A 22,236-nucleotide genomic window follows, 5' to 3' on the forward strand; every position below is an offset into this window, starting at 1 on the left:
TTACTTCATACTATTGCTTTTGTATGTATATGTTTAAATTTCATAGATGAAATTAATTTTGAGACGTGAAATTGGTTCACGATTATCGTTGTCCACATCGTTGTCATTGTGCCTTTACTGCCGTCCGGTCAACTACCCCTGAAATGACCATGTATTATATCTTTGAACAATTAACGCTGCTGTAATGTTCAATGGCTTGAGTCTTCGTTATTATCTTATTTCTTGCACAGCTTCGAATCACTAGGTCCACAACATAAGGGGAAGTGATGTCATTAAAAGTATAATACTATTATTGTATGCGACAATGAGAGACTAAGGCTTGTTCTGGTTGTATCTAATTAGTTCTGCCGGCGTTCGATCATAATGCAACACTTCGTGCGGTGTGTGTATGGGTCTGTTTATCAATGTTGTTGGACATTTACTACAATGAAATATGGAACACGAAGCTTCGTATTTTGATTGTATGAAATTTGAATTCATCAATAAAAGTTAGAAAATTAGTTACGTTGTCGTCAAAGAATCGGAATACACTGGGAAAATATTTGATTAATTGTTTTTGTCGCAAAAGAAACACGTAAAAATCTCACCATCAAAGAATATCATTATTAGTATAAATTTTAGAATTATATAGATAATAACGTTATTTCGGCACTTCTAATGATTATCGATAAACAAAACTTACAAAAAATATACATTCGAATTTCAATAAAATACAACAGTAACACGCAGATCGATATAATTAACAAAATGTATAAAAAAAACAGTTGATTCTTTATTTTAATTTATTTAAAGTTTTAAATTTGTTTATGAGTACTATAAAATTGTATAATATAATTTACACATAAGTCATCTAGTTGCAAAAGGACGTAAGTCAAAAATTTATTTTTTTTAATTTTTCTATGTTCTATCTAGTTAGTCCTATAAGTTAAGCTGTAAAAAAAAAAAAAATTATAAAAAAAATTGTTTGGTCATAATTCTTTTACAACTAGACGACTAACATAGTATATATATTTCGATTGACTAAAAACCTAAAACTTTTAGTTGAAATAAATCGTTTGAAATATGTGTTTAGTGAACGTTTACGGTTAATATGCCTTATTATATTATAAAATCGCTAACCCTTGGAAAAATTGATACGGTTTAAACTAATAAATTAATCCAGTAGTAGTTAAAAAAACTTACGGAAAATCGGCGTTTGTAAACATTCCAACATTGTTAGTGTGGTGTATTTTATTAGTGATTATTTAATGTATAATCCCCAGAGAATATGTATTTAAAATGAAATTAAAACCATTTTTAAATCGTATTATTATTGTATCGAAAGAAAATCGATTGAGAAAGCACGAAAACATGAAACGTCATCGTTTTAACGTCGTGTGTAACGTTTCGTTGAAAGATATACATTTATATGGTCATAAATAAATTGTTAATATTTTGCTTTTGTTTGACTTCTTTATAAAATTATTGATCCGATTCGTGATGTCGGCATGATTTCTCCCTGATACTTTGAACTTGAAGAAAAAATAAGTTTTATTGAAGTTATGAGATGTCACCTTCGATATAAATTTATTGCGATTACTAGCAGGCCATCTACCTTCACTTTCCTAATGAATATACAAACACTTAACATTGTAATCATTTTCAAGTAAATAAATTTTAATTTGTTTGTTTGCACTAAAATCTAGTTGAACGTCGACTACAGTGTCAGAAAAAATATTATAAGACTTTCATTAAAATTGCATTGCTGTGGATACTTAAAAATGTTTTATCGCATTAATGGTATTATTTTATGATACTATTATTAGTTTATTTAGTAATATATTGATGTTACGAAAGTAGAAAAAATTAGATATGTCAGATAAAAGGTGACATGGTATGAACCATAGTGGTTTATAATAAAATCAATATTAGAAAATCATAAAACTTATTAAAGTTATAATTTCTTCTCGATACTTTATTTGTGTTGGAAGATTATTCAATAATTATTTTGAATATAAAAAAACTTATTAAAAACGTGAATAAATTAAGAAAACTTTCTGAAAAAAATTTTCAGGGTTAACAAACCCATGAAAAGTATATTCACCTCTAAACCCCGAAAGTTTAGTATACTTTGTAAAGCCTTCCATATAGTTGCGCTTTTGTCAATTCGGTCACGTTTTACGATGGAATTTATACCAAAAATTCGATTTTGTACACCAGAAATGTGGTTTTTTGATTAAAACAGACTTTTGATCGTGTATTTAATTAACATCAATGTTGCAAACTGTATTTGAAATTCGTGCTGGTGTGGCATGAGGCGATAACATCAAAGGTCAAGGGACTCAGGGTTAACAGTTGTAACAGGGGAAACCCGTTATGGAATAATTTTTCACTAGACGGCGTCTACAAATTGCCTTTTTTATTAAAGAGATTATGTTCCACTAGCTGGCAAATAACTTTTAAACTATTCCACTCTTTGAGCTTTCATTTATTTCCCCAAAGGGGATGCGTTCGTTTGTTTTTTTTTTTTTTTTTGCATAAAATATTCTCATTCACATTTCTGAGTTTATTAATAACAGAATATTATAAAATTTTACTCAAATGTTACTACTTCCTCCGCGCTTAAATATTAAGAAACTCCTTCAGGTGGTTTTAAAAATAAATCAACTTTGATATATTTATTGAAATTTTATTAAAAAATAATAAAAATAAATTCTTATTGTCCGTAAGATTACATAAAAAAAAGTTTTTATACCATTATGCCACTTAAATTCCTTTTAAATTATAAATTATTATTATTAAGTAAATTTCACTCTCGTGTCAAAGGTCGAGCTAAAGAACTTTTTATACACTTTTTATTATTGTCATTCTTTGTAAATACATCTGATTTATAATGGAGTATTACAATTTTTGATCATGCTTCGTACTCTATATTAATTTATAAAATTTATAAAACGCTAGATTAATATTATTTAATAGTTGTTTATTTTGCAAAACGGCATTTTAGTATATAACAAATAGTATTTGTTTGACAAGGAACCAAAAACTATTATTTTTAGAATTTTTATTAGATAGTTAATGACAAGAGATATTTGAACGTTTTAAATAAATGCTCAATGTATGGTTTATAGCTGTTATAGTTAAATGTGGCTGGGACTTAAAGAGATAATGTGGTATGTTAATATATGTGTCTTTATAAACTATTTTTTATTGCTCGACTTTCATCGTTTGGCACACCGCTGTATCACAGAAATTTGTTTATAATTTGTTTTGATAAATTTATACAATGTCAATTAAATACCGAATTAAATGAGATATATTTGTAACCGCTTTTGTATTGTGTTTAAATTTTGAATCGTCAAAGAGTTCCTCTCATTAATTAAAACTTATAAATATAGACACACTTATATATTTTAATACACATATAGTACACTAGTTTTTGGTTTTATTAAACATATTGAAATCGAACCGGTATATACATGTATGATACGTCTAAAATGTTTAATAGAACTTGTTATAAATTTATTTTATGTTTTTTTTCGTATGTATTTTTAACGCATTGCTTTCAAATTATAAATATATTAAATATATAGCTTGATATACTATAGTATATTTATTCAGTTATTAAATTCGGTTTATTTAAAATCAAAAAATATTTACAGTTTTTTAACTGTCGGATAAAAATTGTATTTTTTTTTTATAAAATTTCAAAATGTTTATTTATTGAGATTTATATTACACGTTTAAGCGATTCTCGTTAAACATTCTATAAAATCATTTACGTTGAATAATTAGTACATGATTCACCCACGTCAATGTGACTACGTGAAAAACAAAGCAGGTACAACAATTACTTGCAAAATGATAGTTTCTTAAACTTTCAAATAATATTTGTCGATATGTTTAAAAAAATAATTTAATACAATTTAAAAAATTAATAAAAACTTTCAATTCGAGTAGTTTTATTTGTCTACTTATCTTAACCAATCTATGTACATTGTCGCATAAAATTCTCATTTATTTTGCGCTGTAATAATAAATTACACGTTATAAAGTCACTAGCTTTTATTTTTATATTTTTTTACGTGCGCTTTATTACTCTATATAATTTACACCTAAAGGTAGTAGATAACATGAGTTTTTATGGTGCATATATTACACTTTTTATATACGCACCATTCGAATTTGGTTACTCGGCCGATGGCTTCGTCTGTAGGTGCATAATAATTTATATCCCAAAACGGTTTCTCTGCAGCATCGGTGTGTCACGAGGGCTTTCACTTTTCCACTTTTAATTCGTATTAAAGTCAAATTGCACGCGCGCCCGAGGAAAAGTCCATAGATTATTTAAGTCCCTACCGGACAACGTATCGAAATTTGATAATTATTAATAAGTACTTCGTCTGGTTTCGATTTGACGTCTTATAAAATAATAAACAGTCGAGAAAATCGTGCTGAATCGAAAATTAATGATGATAAATAAATATGACAATGTGGTAGTAATTATAATACATTGCATTGGCATCAGGAAGAAATTCAAACGCTTTTCTACCCTAATATTCAGTTTATTGGTGTTTCTCATCGTGATGGCCCGGAAACCATAAAGATTATATCGTTCGTTTTGAAATCGTGAGTTTGATACCGTAACAACATTGTATGTATTGATTGTGCATTTACACCATTTTGTACATGCCCATCTAATGTTTTATAATATTTGAATTGCACTTTTTTTTCTACTCCCACGATGCATATCTTTTATTATTACTTTAGAAACTTAAGATGAACGCTAGTTATTTATTCATAGATAAATTTTTTTTTTAATAAGACATTTATGGCTGCACAATGGCCACATATTTAATCAAATTAATCAATAATTAAACATCAATAATACTTTATGATACTTTATATTATTATATTTTATAAACTATACAGCTAAATATTATTAGACAATGAGTAATTTAGTTCTTTTTAAATTCAAGTTAAATAAAGATAGTAACAAATGGATTATTCTAAACAATCAAGTACTTCTATAATCTAGCTAAGGTAGATGTGTAAATACATAAAATTGTAGTAACAATAAAAAAATAAATAAAGGCCTGACGTTAAGGGTCACACTATTAATTACTGAAGTGATCTCATATTTTCTAAAATGATATGGGCTGGTTTGAGTAATTGCTCTTGCCTTTCTGAGAGATATGTCAAGGTAAGGGAAATACTCGTATCACGGTCGCATATCTGTTGGAAATACATCACTGGTCTTAGTGCCAATACCCTGAGGATTGTTTTGCTAATTACATAGGTGTGTGTGGTGCGTACTTAGTAAAATTTACTTTTCTAGGCTTTCTCTTTCAATATAATTACACCTAAAAAAAAAAACCGTTGTTTCTGAAACTCGAGAATTAATGTAGACCAAAATGACATCTATCACGGAGCATTTTACGCCAACAGCTAGTCACGTGTATTGGGTATTAATAACAAGAACATATTTATAATTTCTTCGAGTGCAATGATCTCTTTGCCTTGCTAAAAAATATTTGCAATCGTTAATTTAATCGCAAATTTCGCGTTAAATATTCACGATGTTTATTTTGTTTTTAAGAAACTTGTGTAATTAATTTTTTTTAACGAGATATCTTCACGCTAAGACGATCCCATTGTGAAACTCGATAATGAAACGGGATTTATATTCATACTTGCTACTGTCAAGCTCTTGATTGATCAGGTGTAGTAGAAAAGGTATATAATAGAGAGACCTTACGTTGACCGGGTACCCTCGGGTAAGTTTGTTGATATTGTGCTGAACTCTGTAGCACAAAGATTAAATCTTCTGGTGTAATTTTGAGTATAATATGTATTTTATATGATTATCACAACTGAAAACCCGCGGCGTATGTATCTGTATAGTGTTTGACAATGGGATTTTACTCATTGTCCGATTCTGCATGGTGTATCTACATGAAACAGTAGAAAATAAACACACGCGTACAATAATCTCGCCTATATAATGTAATACTATGTATGTTTTGCGTATCGACATTCCAAACAATTTTTTTTCTTGTTTAATCGCATAAAGGTATTATAATTTTCATATAACGCGCATCGAGTATATGTGCTGAGCGCGAAGTAACTCATACAAATGTAGATAATGATCTATACGACTATAGAGACAGAGTATTACAAACCAGAAAATCCTTTTATATTTTATATTAAATGCAATTGTCTTAGAGTAACGTGTTCCGCACGATGAAATTAACAAAACAAAAATTTTACTCGAAGAAAATCTAAAGCATAGACTTCTATGACTGTTATTTTTCCTTAAAAAGTTGTATTTTCTTTGCTTTAAAATTCGATACAATATAGAGTAATTCATTTACTATAAACTCGTTGAATTAATTGTAAAATAAAAAGAATACTAAGAATTTTTTTTTGGTTTCTTTTAGATACATGTTTTTTTATTTTTATACCTAGGCAAGAAGATGAGTGTGATATAGAAATTTAGTAATAAAAAAAAAATACAACGTCCGCGTCTCTACTTCAGAAATTTCTATAATATGTTAATAACTTCAGAAATACTAATCATTATTTAAATTAAATCATTATCTATAAAATAAACTAGTTGACTATGTTTGTTGCATTTTGAAAAAATAAATTTGACACACTTATAAGATATAAGAAATGAACATAAAAAATTCTTTATGATTGATAAATTAAGAAAAGCATGTATCTAAAAGAAACAAAAATAAAAATAAATCACTTTTTATAAAAAAAAAAATCTTATAGTTTTTCCATTGTGAGCTTATTCAAGTAATAGTACAGGTTTCTTGTATATTTTTAATACTAATCAATATTTAATTTTAATATTATATGCAAGTTAATCGAAATAATTAACTCAAGTTAAATTAAGTATAAACAATGTCGTTAAATTAACAGTTAAAAGTTACTAAATTATAATTTGAAATTTTTTTTAACTTGACTAGTTTTTAAAAAGTTGAATTCATTTAAAATTGATTTTTCGACTAAAATATCTTAAAATCATTTTTTATTGGTAGGTGATTCAAGGGAAAGCTAAGAATCGATTTTCAACTGAATAGGAAGACAATATTAATGATAACAAAAATGTTATTAGTTTTGTTCATTTTGGTGTTGGTTGCACTTTTTATCTTTATAACTAATTATGAAAAAATCACACATTTTTGAACAAATTCAGAAAATTGTAGTTATTGTTATATGAATATAATAATTGAGATAGGGAAATATTCGATTTTATTTAAAATTAAACTTATGATCGTAACTCAAAAATAAACCTTACGGATACTTTTAAGAAGATACTTATGTAATTTCTACGTTAAAACTTATAAAGCCATGACGACAAAGGCCAAATGTCTACAAATTGTAGCTCATTATTATCGTTATTTTAAATAAAATTACTTTGAAACATTTAACACTTGGTTTTCCGAGAAATATGTCTTAGCACGTCAAAAAAAAGATGCACTCTGCACGATCATTATATAACCGGGTTATTATTGTTGTACTTACAAACAAAACGCAATAGCAGTTTACTGAAAATATTATGCTGGAAGTACAATATTAAGTTCAAGGGTAACTTGTTTTTTCCATTTGATATATTTAGACTGCAATGTATCAATACATAGTTCATATTTGATTATAAAATGTTTTCATAATATTATATATATTCAGGGTGAAAAACATTTTTTCCTGAAATCGATGGAGAACGCAAGGGGAATAAAAAGGTATATTTTCTCATTGTAAGTTTGTACACCGTCTAATTTGTGTACGTCATGTATTAAATTTCAATTATCGAAATAGACATTGAACAACTCGCATTTCTAATAATAAATACTTTGTATTAAACAGTTCGTATTTAATGAACACAATTTCATTTTTCCCACTTCAATTTATTTTTAAATCCACCCTAACCTAAATAACACATTTTTTTCATTATGTCTCGTAACTATCTAAATGTACTAAAAAACTATTTTTTTTTCTTGATTTCCGTTTGTTATGATGTTGTTTTAGGAAGAAATATCGTTTTATTTAATTGTTTGGTATATTTGACCTTAAAGTACTGCCCAAAACGATGACCGACTTCTTTCTAATAGTGTACATAACACGTCTAATATTAGTAATATTATCCATACTTCATGTATTGTTATGATTTTTTAAAGTGAAAAAGATAACAAAGAGAAAAAAACCGTGATGATTATGAGGGGCGTCGAAAACTCGTTGATCGTCGTGACCACTAATCACAGACTCCCTTGTCGGCAGTGTGTTTACTGACAATAATAACACATAGACATAACCTAAGGTGAACAATATCGGTGTTAATCACAGTGTACTCAACGGGCAATGTTTTGCCGTCATCGGTGCCCCTCAATCGCGGTCAATTCGACAACTGGAGTCATTACTCGGTTTACGGTTCAAGTCTTGGTCGTAATCTATTGGTGATGATGTAGTCCAAGAAATATATTTTGGATTCGACAAAAGTAAAATTATAAATAATTAGCCGTGAAAAAGTAATCTGTGTAGGTATTGTAACGGTTCGTGTAACGTCGTAGGTACCTTTTTTGTAACCGTGATTGATGTGTACCTTTTGTACGCGCACACTTCATTACTAATTATGAAATATGACCGATCGGCGAGTGTATGGACTTTCAGATTGAACGTGAACAGATGGATGACACAAGTATCGGCTTTCGTAAACGTGCTGCGACTTACCCAAAATAGTGTTTTAGTCTTAAAATAGATAGCTCATAGTTGATGAGATATTTCTTTGTAGTGATTTCATAGTTCATTCGAGACGATTATTTTATTTTGTGACGAAAACTGCAGATTTTGGGGTACAAAGGTACTAAATGGGGTGTTTAATTTTATAATGAATGTACTCGATTTAGAATTACTTGTTACTTTAAAGTGTTTAAGTATTGCTAATCTCAAAGACGATATTTACTACAAGAGAAATATGAAGTTACTACGTAACAATAAAACCGGGTGCTCAATTTTAATGGGAAATAAAGTGGCCTTTGAGTAGAAAAAATCAGCTAGCTGTTTATACCTACCCGTGCCCCTCCCTCCCCGGAGTGCAACACTAGCGTATGTTGTATTATCGTACAATACAATCGGTACAGTTAGTTTCGCACTAGACCCATCTACCCTAAGGCTGTCTTGTAATCACATCAGCTAGTTTACGGCATTGTGTGTTTCGTTGAACTCGGCTCATCAATATATATTTAATTATAACATAATCGCATACTGTTAGTGAGTTCAACATCCCCGAACACTTTTGTGCGCGTTCTACATAGTTGCGTGAGTGTAATATTTGCGAATATATTGTTAGTTGATGGAAATTAAACTTTGCAAACTCGTTAACAATTCAGTTGTAATAAAAACGGGCCATTCAATTAGTCGAGATCAATGGACTTTCGTATAAAAAAAATGTGGCATAAAGAAAATTTTATATAATGGATATGTGTTAATTATAACGCTGATCAATATATGTTTAATTGGTACTTTTTGACTCGTATGTACACATTCGTTTCTGCCGTTTTTCAGTGTTTTTTTTTTTTTACCTAGAAGACCGTGTTAATTTCGACCTTGATTTATTCCGCGTATACGCGGTGGTCTATTGTTGGCAGTTAATTGTTTAGTTAATAATTCGTTTGTCGCATAAAAATGGTTGAAATTCTTCGCTTCGGTAAAAAATAAAAACAGCTGACAACACAAGAAACAACGGCCGGAAACGCAACAGTTGTGGAATTCTCAGCATACAAATCCGACAAGTGTGCATTTTAAACGTTAACACACCTAGGGGGTGTTTCAAAATCTTTCTTCACCAGCGATTAGTTGTCCATATATCGTTTATCGTGATCGCTACTGTTAGATTATTATTATTGTATTACAAATTGTACTAGTCATGCGTATACCATCACTATGAATGGTAAATAGTCATTAAGTTGCACGTGTGATCAATTGCCCAATGTAAAGTCTATACGATTATTTAGCAATGAACAGTTGTTTAAAAGAAAAAAAATCACATCGATTATTGTTATTTAATTGGAATTTAATTGTAAAAATAGTTTTTGCAATGAAAATATGCAGTTAATTTTCGCGTGATATAAATATAGAAACAAGTTTTACAAAATAATATATTTATTTTTAATATTTAAAATAGTAATTTTACACATGGCACCATTGATATTTGATTTTAAAAATTTATCGCAAAAAAAAAACAGCAACATTGTTAAAAGTTATACAATTACATTTCAACCAAAAGTTTGTAAAAATATCTTATTGGTAGTTCAATAAGCGTTCATATTATTTTTTTAATTATAAATCTATACATTCCGATGTATAGTGGTGTTACTTTAACGCCCACGCGTGTTAGAAAATAATAATATGAGTTAAAATATTAAAATAAATGTCAGAATGTAAAAGTACCTTAAAAAAATAGTGTAATCTTTGACGAGATACTGAACGTTAATATTATAATATTTATGCTATTATTATTTGGGTGCAGTATCGTTATTATTATATAAATAAATAATACAATACAATACAATGTAATCATGCCGAGTAGAGGAATTACGCGGGTGTAATACTGAAAGCCGACGATGATCTCGAATAAGACCTTCACATCGTCCAAGAGAAAGTTTTCGCCGTTTATGAATGAATTGTCCAATAAATAGGCCTCGGGCTTGAGATATGCTCAGAATTTATGAAACATAATTTTACTTTTTATATTTGTATATATTATAGTATATCGTTTTAACTCTCGTATTATTCTTTGAATCATAATCAACTTATGCAGTTGTTTAGAAAATTAATTAAAGAGTCAAATTTGATTTAAATGACACAAAACACTTATTATCATACGCGCGACGAACAATTGTTTAGGTATTATATTAAATTTTCCTATTAATATATTTGAGGCTTATAAAATGTATACTTCTTGTAAAAATACACATTCTGTCAGCACTTTATTGAAAGGAATATTTTGACGAGCCATTGATTTTCAATGAAATGCATTAAAACGAGTATTACAGCTGATTATTAATGCGATAGTAGTGAATTGTGTTACTATTTATTGTAATTAGTTACGTGTATGTATTTTGTTTGATCAACGGGTGTCAATTAAAAAAATCTACACATATCGCAATAATAAACTGTTATTAATATGTAACTCATGAAATTCGTAACACAAGAGGTCAAACAATTTATTGTTTACAATGCAGTTTACCTGGTCTAAAAAAATAAAAACTTTACAATCCGATTAAATAATAATAATAAATTGTTTGTCGATTTTTAATCATCTTCTGTAAAATCTATTAAAAACTGACTTAAACTTTATCTTGAAATTTTTCTTATAAAATTTCAGAGCGGCACGTTTACATTTGCTTAATACAATTTTTAACTTTTATTTATAAAGAGAACAAACTATGAGTTCTAGTTCAAATTGCTTCTATGTAGCATCAACAATTACTACATAGGCAATTAGTAATTAGTAATTACATACATGTGCAACAACTACCAGTTATGACAGTTGTATTTCAATCTATTTTAAAATAAAAAATCGTGAGGCTTGTGCAATCGCTCTATTCATGTTTACCGAGTTAATCAATCATATTATTTTGTTGTGGCGTAGAGCATCCGAAAATAGTCTATAATTACAGTTCGAGTAAATGAATGGACATTGATTTGACCGACACGTGTATAAATGTACAATGTACTATTTTTTTTATAAAGTTTTGATAGGTTTGCATCAGATGGAAATGAAGTGCCTTGACCTAGTGAAATTGTATCGCGGCTTCACTTAAAAATAATATTGTAAAAGGTTTCTACTTGAAAGTTAAGGTAATTGATTTTCAAACTTTTGAGAGGTAACATTAAAAATGATGTATAAAAATTCAATAAAATAAATTCGATTAAAATAAACAAAGTATTTCAATAACTTTTAATAGTTATATTTTTTTTTTTTGCTACCACGTTTAATTTCACGTGTCCTTTTTAAAAAATGTATTTTTAATAGTAATTTAGTTGTATTGTATTGTAAAGTTTTATAGTTATTTTTGGTCGCTGTACAATTTTTTCCTTAATCAAACATTTTTGCCGACTTATAGAAATAATACGATTCACCTGAAATTTATACGGTTAACATTGAAACCTCATTTTTCTACTGGAAACATGTTCTATATTTGTAATTTACTGGAATCACATATTTGTATGAGAGTGAATACGAGCCCGAGTAAGTTATATATTTCACGTTTAATTATTTTAGAATAAAAGAGTGTCCATATTCGAGAAAAGTATAAACACATTAAACTCATCGTACTAGTTACACGAAGTCTCTGTGAAATTTATTTTTCCTTTAAGCTTCTAAAAGTCGAAGTTATTCGTAAGTTTTCCATTAAAAAAAAACTCCTGTGGTTAAAATTAATATATATAGCCTTATGCGAACGTTTAAAACCGACTTAAAGTTTGCGTCTAGACATTTTACAACTCGGAAAGTTTGGACAAATTTTAACTTTGTAGTCAAATGAGTAATATAAATGCACAAAAGTCTGGACGAGGTTTCGCGTAGGACGCAGATTTATCCAGGAAGAACCTCAAAAAACCGTCGGAAGAATAACATTTGTCGTTGAACCTTATACTGTAGTCGGTATATTGTTTTCGTTGTAATAAAAAGTAACAACTATTGCCGACTAATGGCAAGAAGGTCGCCCGAATAACGTCTGCCTTGGAATAATACGTGTGACAATTAATATTGATCAATCACATTACCAACGGAGGCGGTCAGTGTTATACCTTGTTGTTGATTTCTTTCAGTCCATAAGGCGTGTATGTAAAATACAACGTATTCACACATAGCTACTGATTAAAATTAACAAACAAGACTAGACAAGAAAAAAAATAAATAAACAATGTGAATATACACGTGTCTTTTCATACGCGCGTGTTTCATTAACGAGTCGCCGGCAGCGGTCACTATATAATTTTTTTCGATTTTAAATTCTCAAAAGTAATTTTGTCGCTACACATCCGCCATAGGAACCCGAGGACATGGGATGTACCTTGACAATACATTGTCACGGGGGATAACGCAAGACGATTTTATTGTGCACACGGCGCTCATCATTTCAGTATAATAATAACGTTCTGATTGTATTTTTATTGCGTCGTAAGATTTCTTATAGCTTTATTGGATTTTTTTAATGATTTATTCATAAAGTCCAATTTATGACCTCGCCAATGGTCACTACATTTGCTCATACAAACACGTTTGTATTCTTACGGCCATTGATAACAGTCAACTCAATGGTCGATCATAAACTAGACTGTCGGTTTATTCATTTTGTCAATGTCGCAGTTCCATTCAGATGGAAAATAACACGAAAATTCAATAATTAATATAATAAATATTATTTAGTATAAAAAACTATAAAATTTCTTATAAGGTAATTTTAAAATGAAATAGAATAGACTGAATATTGACAAACTCTTGTCGGATGAACTGATGCATTAATAGAAGTGTCTTAGTAAATTTTACAAAGAACATTGTAATAAGTGTCGTATACTTATGCAGATGAATTTTACGTCGCAATTTAAATTTAAATCGTTTATTGTGGTGATTACCATGAACAGAGTGAAGGTCGTAAATTATTGTGTAAAGTGATAGTCAAATTACTTTTGTTTCACATCCCACGATCTCTAGGTACTTTACCGTGAGGGTAAATGCTTGGTCAGAATAGTAGACCATAAAATACAGTAATACTTATATAAATTGTGTATTATAAAGAAGTCATAGTGAAGTACTTATTTCAATCTCGAAAACTAATTTTTTACATAAATCTTTTATCAATTTATTTTTTAGATGATAGAAAAGTAAAATTATGTATTGCATTTGATTCATTATCAAGAATCAATCTATTGCATCGATTTTCTATTATTCCGTACATTTAAATATTGTATCAGTGTTATACAGTTTAACAATTACTATTATTTATTGATTAGTTATGAGTATTTTGTCAATATAGCGAAAAGATAGAAATTTCGAAGACTCGAAAAATACTCTATGTAAAATAAATAGTATTTTTAAATTGTTTAAACGCTATTCCCATAGCTTACTGACATTATCGTATACGTTTACTATAAAACAACTTGATCGTTGACTTAAATTTTATAATATTCACATAATTGAAGGGGTCGTCGATAAAATTGTAATTCGTCGAATAACAAATTATTACTAAGGTAAGAAATCTGGAGCGAGTATTCTTAAGTGTTTTTGATGAAACAATAATGCAACATAAAATTATCTAATATGAATAACACAAAATTAAGTTGACCCAATTTCGAAGCACGTACTTTTTAAAGTGTAATCATTACCTTGACAAAAATTTGTTTTCCTAATAAATCCTCATACGCGACGGGCCAAAGAGAATTATTAAACAATGACTTAAATTTTATAGTTTAATAACATAATACGGTACGTTAATTTCCTAAGGTCTCATTCCGTTGAAAATCTTGTATTCAGCATTTCTAAGGACTTGAATATATTAATAAAAATGATGAAATTCGATGAATTTTTTTTATTTATTCAATTATTGTTGTGCTTACAATTTTTTTTTTTGAAACTACCAAAATTATTTTCGCTCTAAGCTAATCATTTAACTGTTCACATCGTGCACAATAAATTTGACCAAATTGAACAATAGGTAATGTACTCGTGATTTATACAGACCGAAAATCATATCAATTGTTATTGTTTCTTTAATTAAATACGCATTTGATAATCGCATACAATAGGTCTCGTCAATGATAATACAATAACAGTTATCTGTAGGAGGCAATTACTTAACGATTCGTGTGGTAGCTATCATAGGAGAAACAAAAAAATTGACATGCGACATATGCCAGTTAATTTTTAACAAAAAAATAATAGTATTAATGATGATTGATTACACATTTGAGTAATAATCCTAGTTAGATTAATTAAATTGTAATTCAACTATAGTTTATGATATTATCATTATTTTAATTAATTAAATATGGTATAATTAAAAAAACAAAATATTAATTTTAAGTGATTTCTGGAGATACAGTATTTAGAAAATTGGTACCGTTTAACAAATTTTTAATGTTCATTTTTGATAACATGTAAATTTGGTCAGTGTGCTATTAAAAAAAAACTATCGATCGTGTGAAAAATCTGTCAGTCTTCGAAATAATATCCTTACAGTTTGTGTATTTAGATTTCAACAGAAATAATTATAATTGTTACAGACCACATGTCTATTCGATCACATCCGGTGGGGAGATGCGTTCGTCATAGTCTACAGTGTAGTAGATTGGTCGAGTTTCATCGAAGCACAAGACCTTCTGGATAAACTGTCAAAGCTCAAATTGCCATCGTATTTCGCTACTCTCTTATTAGGCAACAAAAGAGACTTGGACCATTCCAGGTACGTATTTAATTAATGTTTTTTTCTTTGTCCAACGGTGTAGCTCTCTATTTGATTTGTGGTTACGTCTTAGAGCACACATTTATATCTAAATAAAATATTTATATAGTTTTGAAGGGGACACAGAAAAAGGGGGATGGCCATATGTGCTTTGGAATCGTGAATAGATTTGTAATATCCATGTACAGTTACGTTTACGAGCAGTTGCACATGTGTAAGATGACACACGACGAAGTGTCAACGCTTTTAACGAACGGAATAAATAGACATTACGATATCAGTAGCCCCGAGAAACGAACCCAACCGGTAGGATTTTTGTGTTTTTCTCCGCTCCGTATAGTTTATATAATTATGGTGTTGTGTGTATGTGTCATCTGTACACAATGCACGTGTTGAAAAATCGTCATGCATCGAAAAATCGTCACCATTGTCTTCTAATATTGTTCTTTGATACCATATCGTTACTCATTTGTTAATATATTTAATTACAAAGAGGAAAACAAACACCAATTCCTTTTTATAAATTATGTTCGTACCTGAGCACATGACTAAACTCTTATGTAAAATAGCGGATTATTATTATTCTTATAAATTTGTATTGACAGAAAATGAAAACTTTTTATCACACTTACAGGCCCTTAAATACTAATATATTATTTTTATTTGATGTTCTCCTTTATTGCGCTATATTATTTCATTCAAATATACTTTTGACTTTTTAGACTCCATTTTATAATTTTTAAGTCTGATGCAACGTGTCTTTATTGATTTATTTTATTGGAAAATGACCCGAACGTAAGACTTTGTCTTATGTTTACATTTCATGAGAGTGAAAATTATTGATGAACTTTTATTGGAAAAATGTTTTTAGGCGTTCTCCACTGTTACGTCGCTCTTCGCTTGGTTGCCTCAAGTCAATCATATGTGTATAGTCCAAAGGTTAAAGTAGACTTTGGCTTTTAAAATTAGTTTTATGATTAAAAACACAAGTTCATAATATAGATAAGCGATTCACAAAAATGATCTATAAACGTTAATCTTATTTTTGTCTCGCAGGTGTGTTGCGGTGGACGCTGGCCAGGAGCTGTCACTGCGGTTCGGATGTCAGTTCTACGAGGTTAGCGCTGCTGAAAACTTTGCCGGAGTGTCTCTGGCGTTCCACTCGTTATTGCGAGAGACTCGGGCCGTCCAGCTGCTCCGAGGATTGCCAATAAGGCGCAAGTTAGGCGTGAACAGCGTGTCTAAAGTATTAGGTACGATATTCGGCAAGAACAGCAGCAAAAGGGACAGGAAGAAACGACCGTCGTTGAGTATATGACCCGCGTGGGCGCCTGTGACGTGGACGGCCAACGATGCGGCCAACGCCACTCTCACGCTGTAAAAATCAACTCGCACAACACACAAAACATGATATTGTTAATATTATTCGTGTTAAATGACTATCAAATAATTATCTCAAAGTTGAGAGATGTTGATAGTAATATTGAGTTACGGTAAATTCTAATCACTTGACGTGTAGGAATTCTTAATCTAATTACTGAAGTGTCCAAGACCTGGGTGGAGCATAACCGTCAAATGGAATTTTAACAAAGTCTACTTAAGTCAATTTAGAAATCTTTCTTGGAATTGTAACAATTTAAAGCACCCACCTAATATATTAAGAGCAAACCGCATAATTATGTATTATGAGTGGTTTAAATTTACTAAAGTAAATATGTTGTCTCGTTAATTACCAAACAAAGTTTATATGAGCCTAAAAGCTTAGACGATAGAAATTTTTTAATTTTCGAGCTATGTGAAGGTTGCTATCCATGAAAATATTGTTCAACGATTTTCCGCAGTGATAGCTGTTGTGTTTGTGATAACTTAAAGAATTCTTTTGCACAACGGAAAATGTAATGCTCAAATTAGTTACAATGTGTACGAACATTTTATTGTAAATTATGTGTATTTAATCGATTATTGTTATTCCTAACAATAGCAGCATTCATGAATTTATATTAAATATTTTATAGCATTGTCGAGTCGATGAATTTTACAACTTATGTACGAAGTATTAATTAATTTCGGTAATTAATGAGAGATGTTCATAGATTGTTAAATTAACTATTACAAAAATATTTGTTAAGCAACTATGATAATATTAAACTTGTATTTTTTGGTTACTCAATAAATTACGTGATCTCATAAAGTTATATTTAAGAAAGTATGTTTTTTTTTTTTTTTTTTATTGTAAAATATTAATGATTATATGACAAACTATTTAATTAATTTACCATCACAAAAAACACTAGTTATTTAGCTTATTCTCTTATGTTTTGTTATTGTTCTATCAAAAAATTAAGATATTATCGAGTTATGTAACAATTCATATGAAAAAGCCGACAAATATTTTAATAAATATATCATATGTGTATTGAGTAATACTTATTTAGTTTTTTATTTATTAGTTTTTTCTATTACACTGATTCACAAAAATTATTAATTCATTTTTAAAGTTTGTACAATAATTCTTAAAAGTGATAACAGTTTATTTTTATCCCAAATCTGTGTAAACCTTCCCATCTAAAATATTAAATTAATTTAAGAACTTATGTTTTTTTATATAATATATTATACTACTTGGGTTAAGGTACTTTACTGATATGATAAATGTTTTGTATAAATAAGCGTTTTTTTACTTGAAAAATGTAATAAAGATATTTTGTCTCATTATTAAAATTTGTTATATTCATTTTTGCAACATAATTACATAGTGTAACATTACCAAACCATGACAAAAATTAAAAATTAAAAATAAAATATTAATTATTTTTTTAATTCAAAAGTAGTGAGTAAAAAATAAATCACTATTTTTAGTTTATATAAAATAAATGTTATTAATTTATACAAGTTTATATTAAGTAATAATTTATAACTTAATTTGTGATGTAAAATATTCTAGAGATCGCTTAGATAATTTACAGTTCCTTTAGCTTATCAAAATATTCCTTTTTCTTAATAGGATCAGGAATGATCTGAAATAAAAATAACAATAAATCAATTACACAAAATTAAACTTGGTTTAAAATGAATTAACTACTTTAAAAATATGTCTTTTGTATACTTAAAACTGGATTTAAATGTCATTTATTAATAAAAGAAAACAGGAAACTATGATAGTTTATACACATTTATCTTTAGTAAATGACTTATACAGAGAGTATAAGAAAAATTTACTAAAAATAAGACATTAAATTAAAAATTTTAAGGTATAATTTAAAATAATTAACAATATAAATTTATACTAGTGTAATTACAATTTTGTTAATTAGTTTTTGTTATTAATATATCTATCAATTGATAATATATATCCAATACTATATCATTGATACATAATGTCTATGAAAACTGACAAAAGTAAAACAGGAATACAATTTTAATAATCTTAATAAATAATAAATCTTTATAACTATTAAGATTTTTATTTTGGTTTACAGTGTAACCAGAAATAATAGAGCAAACAACCAATTGTAAATATTTAAAACTTTGAAAATAATAAAACCTAAAATATCAGGTATTATTTTCTAAATATTAAATAACTATTGCATTATAACATATAACTATTTGCTTTTTGAAATATTATTTATGACATAACAGCTTAGAGCAAAAAATGAATATACAATTTTAAAGAAATGTTATTTTTGTAATAATCTAGAATAAAATCAGGATAAGTGAGAAATATAAATACTTAATAAATCTTTGTCCGGTATAAGTTCAGTCATACACTTCTATTTTTTAAACTATTATATCATTTTTCATATTTTTGAAGATTCACTATATTATTTTTAAGGCAATTGTCTAACTTGATTGAAAAATTTGCTAAATACAAAACCAAAAGTCATGGTTGCGTTTGATAAAAAACTCCTAAAAGATAAGGTTTACCTCACTTTAGAGATAAAAAGGAAGATTTTGAAGCCACTTAAAGTTTCCGACAGCCATTATTTACAGGATATTCATATAAATATTTTGTTATAGGTAACTAGTATTTTTAAGCAATAAACTTTTTTGAATTACATAGTTTGTTTAAGTTAGTCTGCTAATATGATGTCTTTTTAGAAAATGTTCGTTCACGGAATCTTCTAATAATTTATGTTTTATCCACATAAATTAAATAATTTTTTTAATAACATAAGATATCTGATTAAAAATTAATGTAATACTATTAATTCGAAATTTTATATAATATTTCAAATTAATAAGACATATTTGTTAAAAAAATTAATTTAAGAAAAGAATGAAAATAACATGAAATTACTGTTTGTTCGCCAGGTTTCCAATTTGCAGGACATACTTCACCATGCATATCTGTATATTGAAAAGCTTGTACCAGTCTTAAAGTTTCATCAACACTTCTACCAACAGGTAGATCATTCATTGTTATTTGTCTTAGAACACCTTTGTTATCTATGATAAATAATCCCCTGAAAATAATTAATTATTAGGAAAAAAGAAATTCTTAGTAATAAATAATCAAAATGGTAATACCTTAAAGAATGACCAACATCACTTAAGTAAACACCATAGTCTTTTGATATTTTATGAGTCAAGTCTGATAAAAGTGGAATAGTTAGTTTTCCTAGACCACCATCTTTACGAGGTGTATTAACCCATGCTAGATGAGTAAAATGTGAATCAACAGATGCTGCTACAACTTCAGCTCCAATTTGTCTAAACTCTCCAATTCGATCATTGAACGCCAATATCTCAGTTGGGCATACAAATGTACTAAAATAATTTATTCATGTGGTAATAACTAATTTTAATATAATATATATAAATATTATACTATATTACAATATTGATACATACAAATCTAAAGGATAAAAAAAAAACACCAAATATTTTCCAATAAAGTCATTTAATTTTAGCTCTTGCAACTTTCCATTAATAACTGCAGTTCCTTTCCAATCTGGGGCTGGTTTTGATACTGCAATTATTGTAATTTAAAACATTGTATCAACAAATTTTATGAATTAATAAAGACAATAACTCTGTGAAAACTAGTAAACTTACTTAGTGCTTTAGTATATTGAAGTTTATGACTAGTTGATTCCACAGTACTTGTTGGAAAAACTGTTCCATCAGCATAAGTTTGACATTTTGATTCTTCAGAAAAGATGTATGGTGTAATATTCAATATTATTATCAACGCCAAAATATATTTAGTGGGTAGCACGAACATTTTTGTGTGTCTTTAAGTATTTGTTTTAATAAAATATCTTCGAACTAATGGACAGAAACATTGTTAACGTTATTAATTGAAATGGTGGTACTTTACAACATTTACAAGTCAAATACGATTAAGTGTCATTTTACTATGTGGCTAACTATGATTAGCTATTTAGTTTTAAAAAGATATATATGTTATCATCTTGCAGTAATGTTATTACACCAATCATGTAAGATGAAAACAAACAAAAATATTTTGTTTAGTACCGGTAACGCGTTACAGTGTGGTAAACGACTCTAGCGGTACAATAAAAATGAGAACGATGAGCATAAGTAACCTGGACAACACCAATAAACATGAGATGCAATCAAAACCAATTAAGTTTTATTTGAATTCCTGTAGGTAGGCTTTAGTATATTCTATAGATTTTTTCGTACTAGTCTTAGAATGTCTTTGTGTTATGTTTATAATCTTAGTTTAATAAATAAAAGCTTTTTAAGATTCTATAGTTATTTTATATGATTTAAAAAAACTGTGTAATACTATTTTTTAATTTAAAATCGTTAATGAAACGTTCTTCTCTCCAATAGAAGAATAAACTATAATTGGTAAATACACACAAAATTTCCAAAAATAGAAATTATATCAACGTCTGCTGAGTAAAAATATTATTAACCATCAAATTAATGTTATTGTTACATTTAAATAAATGAAGATCTATTATTAAAAGTAATTCCTTACAATATTACATAACTATAACTAATTTTAAGTAATTTTAGTAAGTATTTTAAGAAAGAGTACATTGTTATCATTCATTCGTAATAAATTCTTGAAAAATCGTCTCAGTATAATTTATTAAATAAATAAACTTACTTTAAAATATTCAATTCTAAGTCTCAAAAACCTAATATCAACTAATATAGTATTTAATTATTACGCTATTAAATCTAGCATTCAATATAACAATATTTAATAAAACGATTGTTGTGTAGTTAGAGCTATTCTCTTCAATGTTTATAATAAAAAAAAGTAAAAATTTTCTTAATGCTGCTAATTTTTAATGGTTTATTGCTTAGAATAATGTCATTAAAATTATTTGAATATAAAGGTTTGTCTTAATTAATTATAATAATATTGGTAGTTCTAATACTGTTATAATAGAATTATATTAATTTGGTTAGAATAGTAATTAATTTTTTTTTTAGTAATATTAATAGAAAATTTCTATTAATACTAATATTTCTATTAGAATTAAATAATTTTGTCAAGACTTTTTCGATTTCAGATCTTTGAGTTGATACGATTTTCGTTGCAATTGCTTAAATTTATTAGGTCAAATATTTTATGTACAACACCCCTCCCCCCCATATTTTTATATTTTGCCCTATAGAATTGAAATATGAGAATTATTTCTTAATTAATAATTCTAGCAGCAAAACAAATAATTTATTATAGACATGGTGCATACAAGTCACTGTAAAGATTGATTTATTTTTATTATCAAAAGTATCTTATATTTAATTAAAACTCGAACAGTTTATATCAATGATTAAGAAATTTGAAAAGCAATTT

The 22,236-nt window shown here is 27.9% G+C and overlaps 2 protein-coding genes across 2 annotated transcripts in view; one reads left to right on the top strand and one right to left on the bottom strand.

The window, feature by feature from the left end:
- Window positions 1-18,131, top strand: part of LOC126902572 (ras-related and estrogen-regulated growth inhibitor-like) — a 51,755-nt gene extending 33,624 nt beyond the window's left edge. Inside the window, exons 5-6 of the mRNA XM_050679968.1 lie at window positions 15,274-15,452; window positions 16,509-18,131. Of these exons, the coding sequence (XP_050535925.1) occupies window positions 15,274-15,452; window positions 16,509-16,770 (441 nt within the window). The 3' untranslated portion in view covers window positions 16,771-18,131. The remainder of the gene's footprint in view (window positions 1-15,273; window positions 15,453-16,508) is intronic.
- A 77-nt stretch (window positions 18,132-18,208) lies between these two features.
- On the bottom strand, window positions 18,209-20,829 carry LOC126902571 (peroxiredoxin-2). Its single transcript, XM_050679967.1, has 5 exons — window positions 20,508-20,829; window positions 20,304-20,421; window positions 19,980-20,219; window positions 19,750-19,915; window positions 18,209-18,469 (listed from the first exon to the last, which is right to left on the bottom strand). Exons 1-5 carry the CDS (start codon window positions 20,674-20,676, stop codon window positions 18,413-18,415), a joined length of 750 nt encoding a protein of 249 aa, XP_050535924.1. The 5' UTR covers window positions 20,677-20,829; the 3' UTR covers window positions 18,209-18,412.
- Window positions 20,830-22,236: the final 1,407 nt, after the last annotated feature.

Source organism: Daktulosphaira vitifoliae, unplaced genomic scaffold, assembly GCF_025091365.1.
Source record: "Daktulosphaira vitifoliae isolate Bord-2020 unplaced genomic scaffold, ASM2509136v1 Scaffold_3, whole genome shotgun sequence".
Taxonomy (NCBI): Eukaryota; Metazoa; Arthropoda; class Insecta; order Hemiptera; family Phylloxeridae; genus Daktulosphaira; species Daktulosphaira vitifoliae.

Excerpts from the sequence above, each read along its gene's own strand:
- LOC126902571 (XM_050679967.1), bottom strand. The coding sequence starts at position 20,676 with ATGTTCGTGCTACCCACTAAATATATTTTGGCGTTGATAATAATATTG. Across the intron at positions 20,220-20,303 it reads TTTTTTTATCCTTTAGATTT|TACATTTGTATGCCCAACTG; the intron begins GTATGTATCAAT and ends AAATTATTTTAG. Across the intron at positions 19,916-19,979 it reads GATGTTGGTCATTCTTTAAG|GGGATTATTTATCATAGATA; the intron begins GTATTACCATTT and ends AATTATTTTCAG.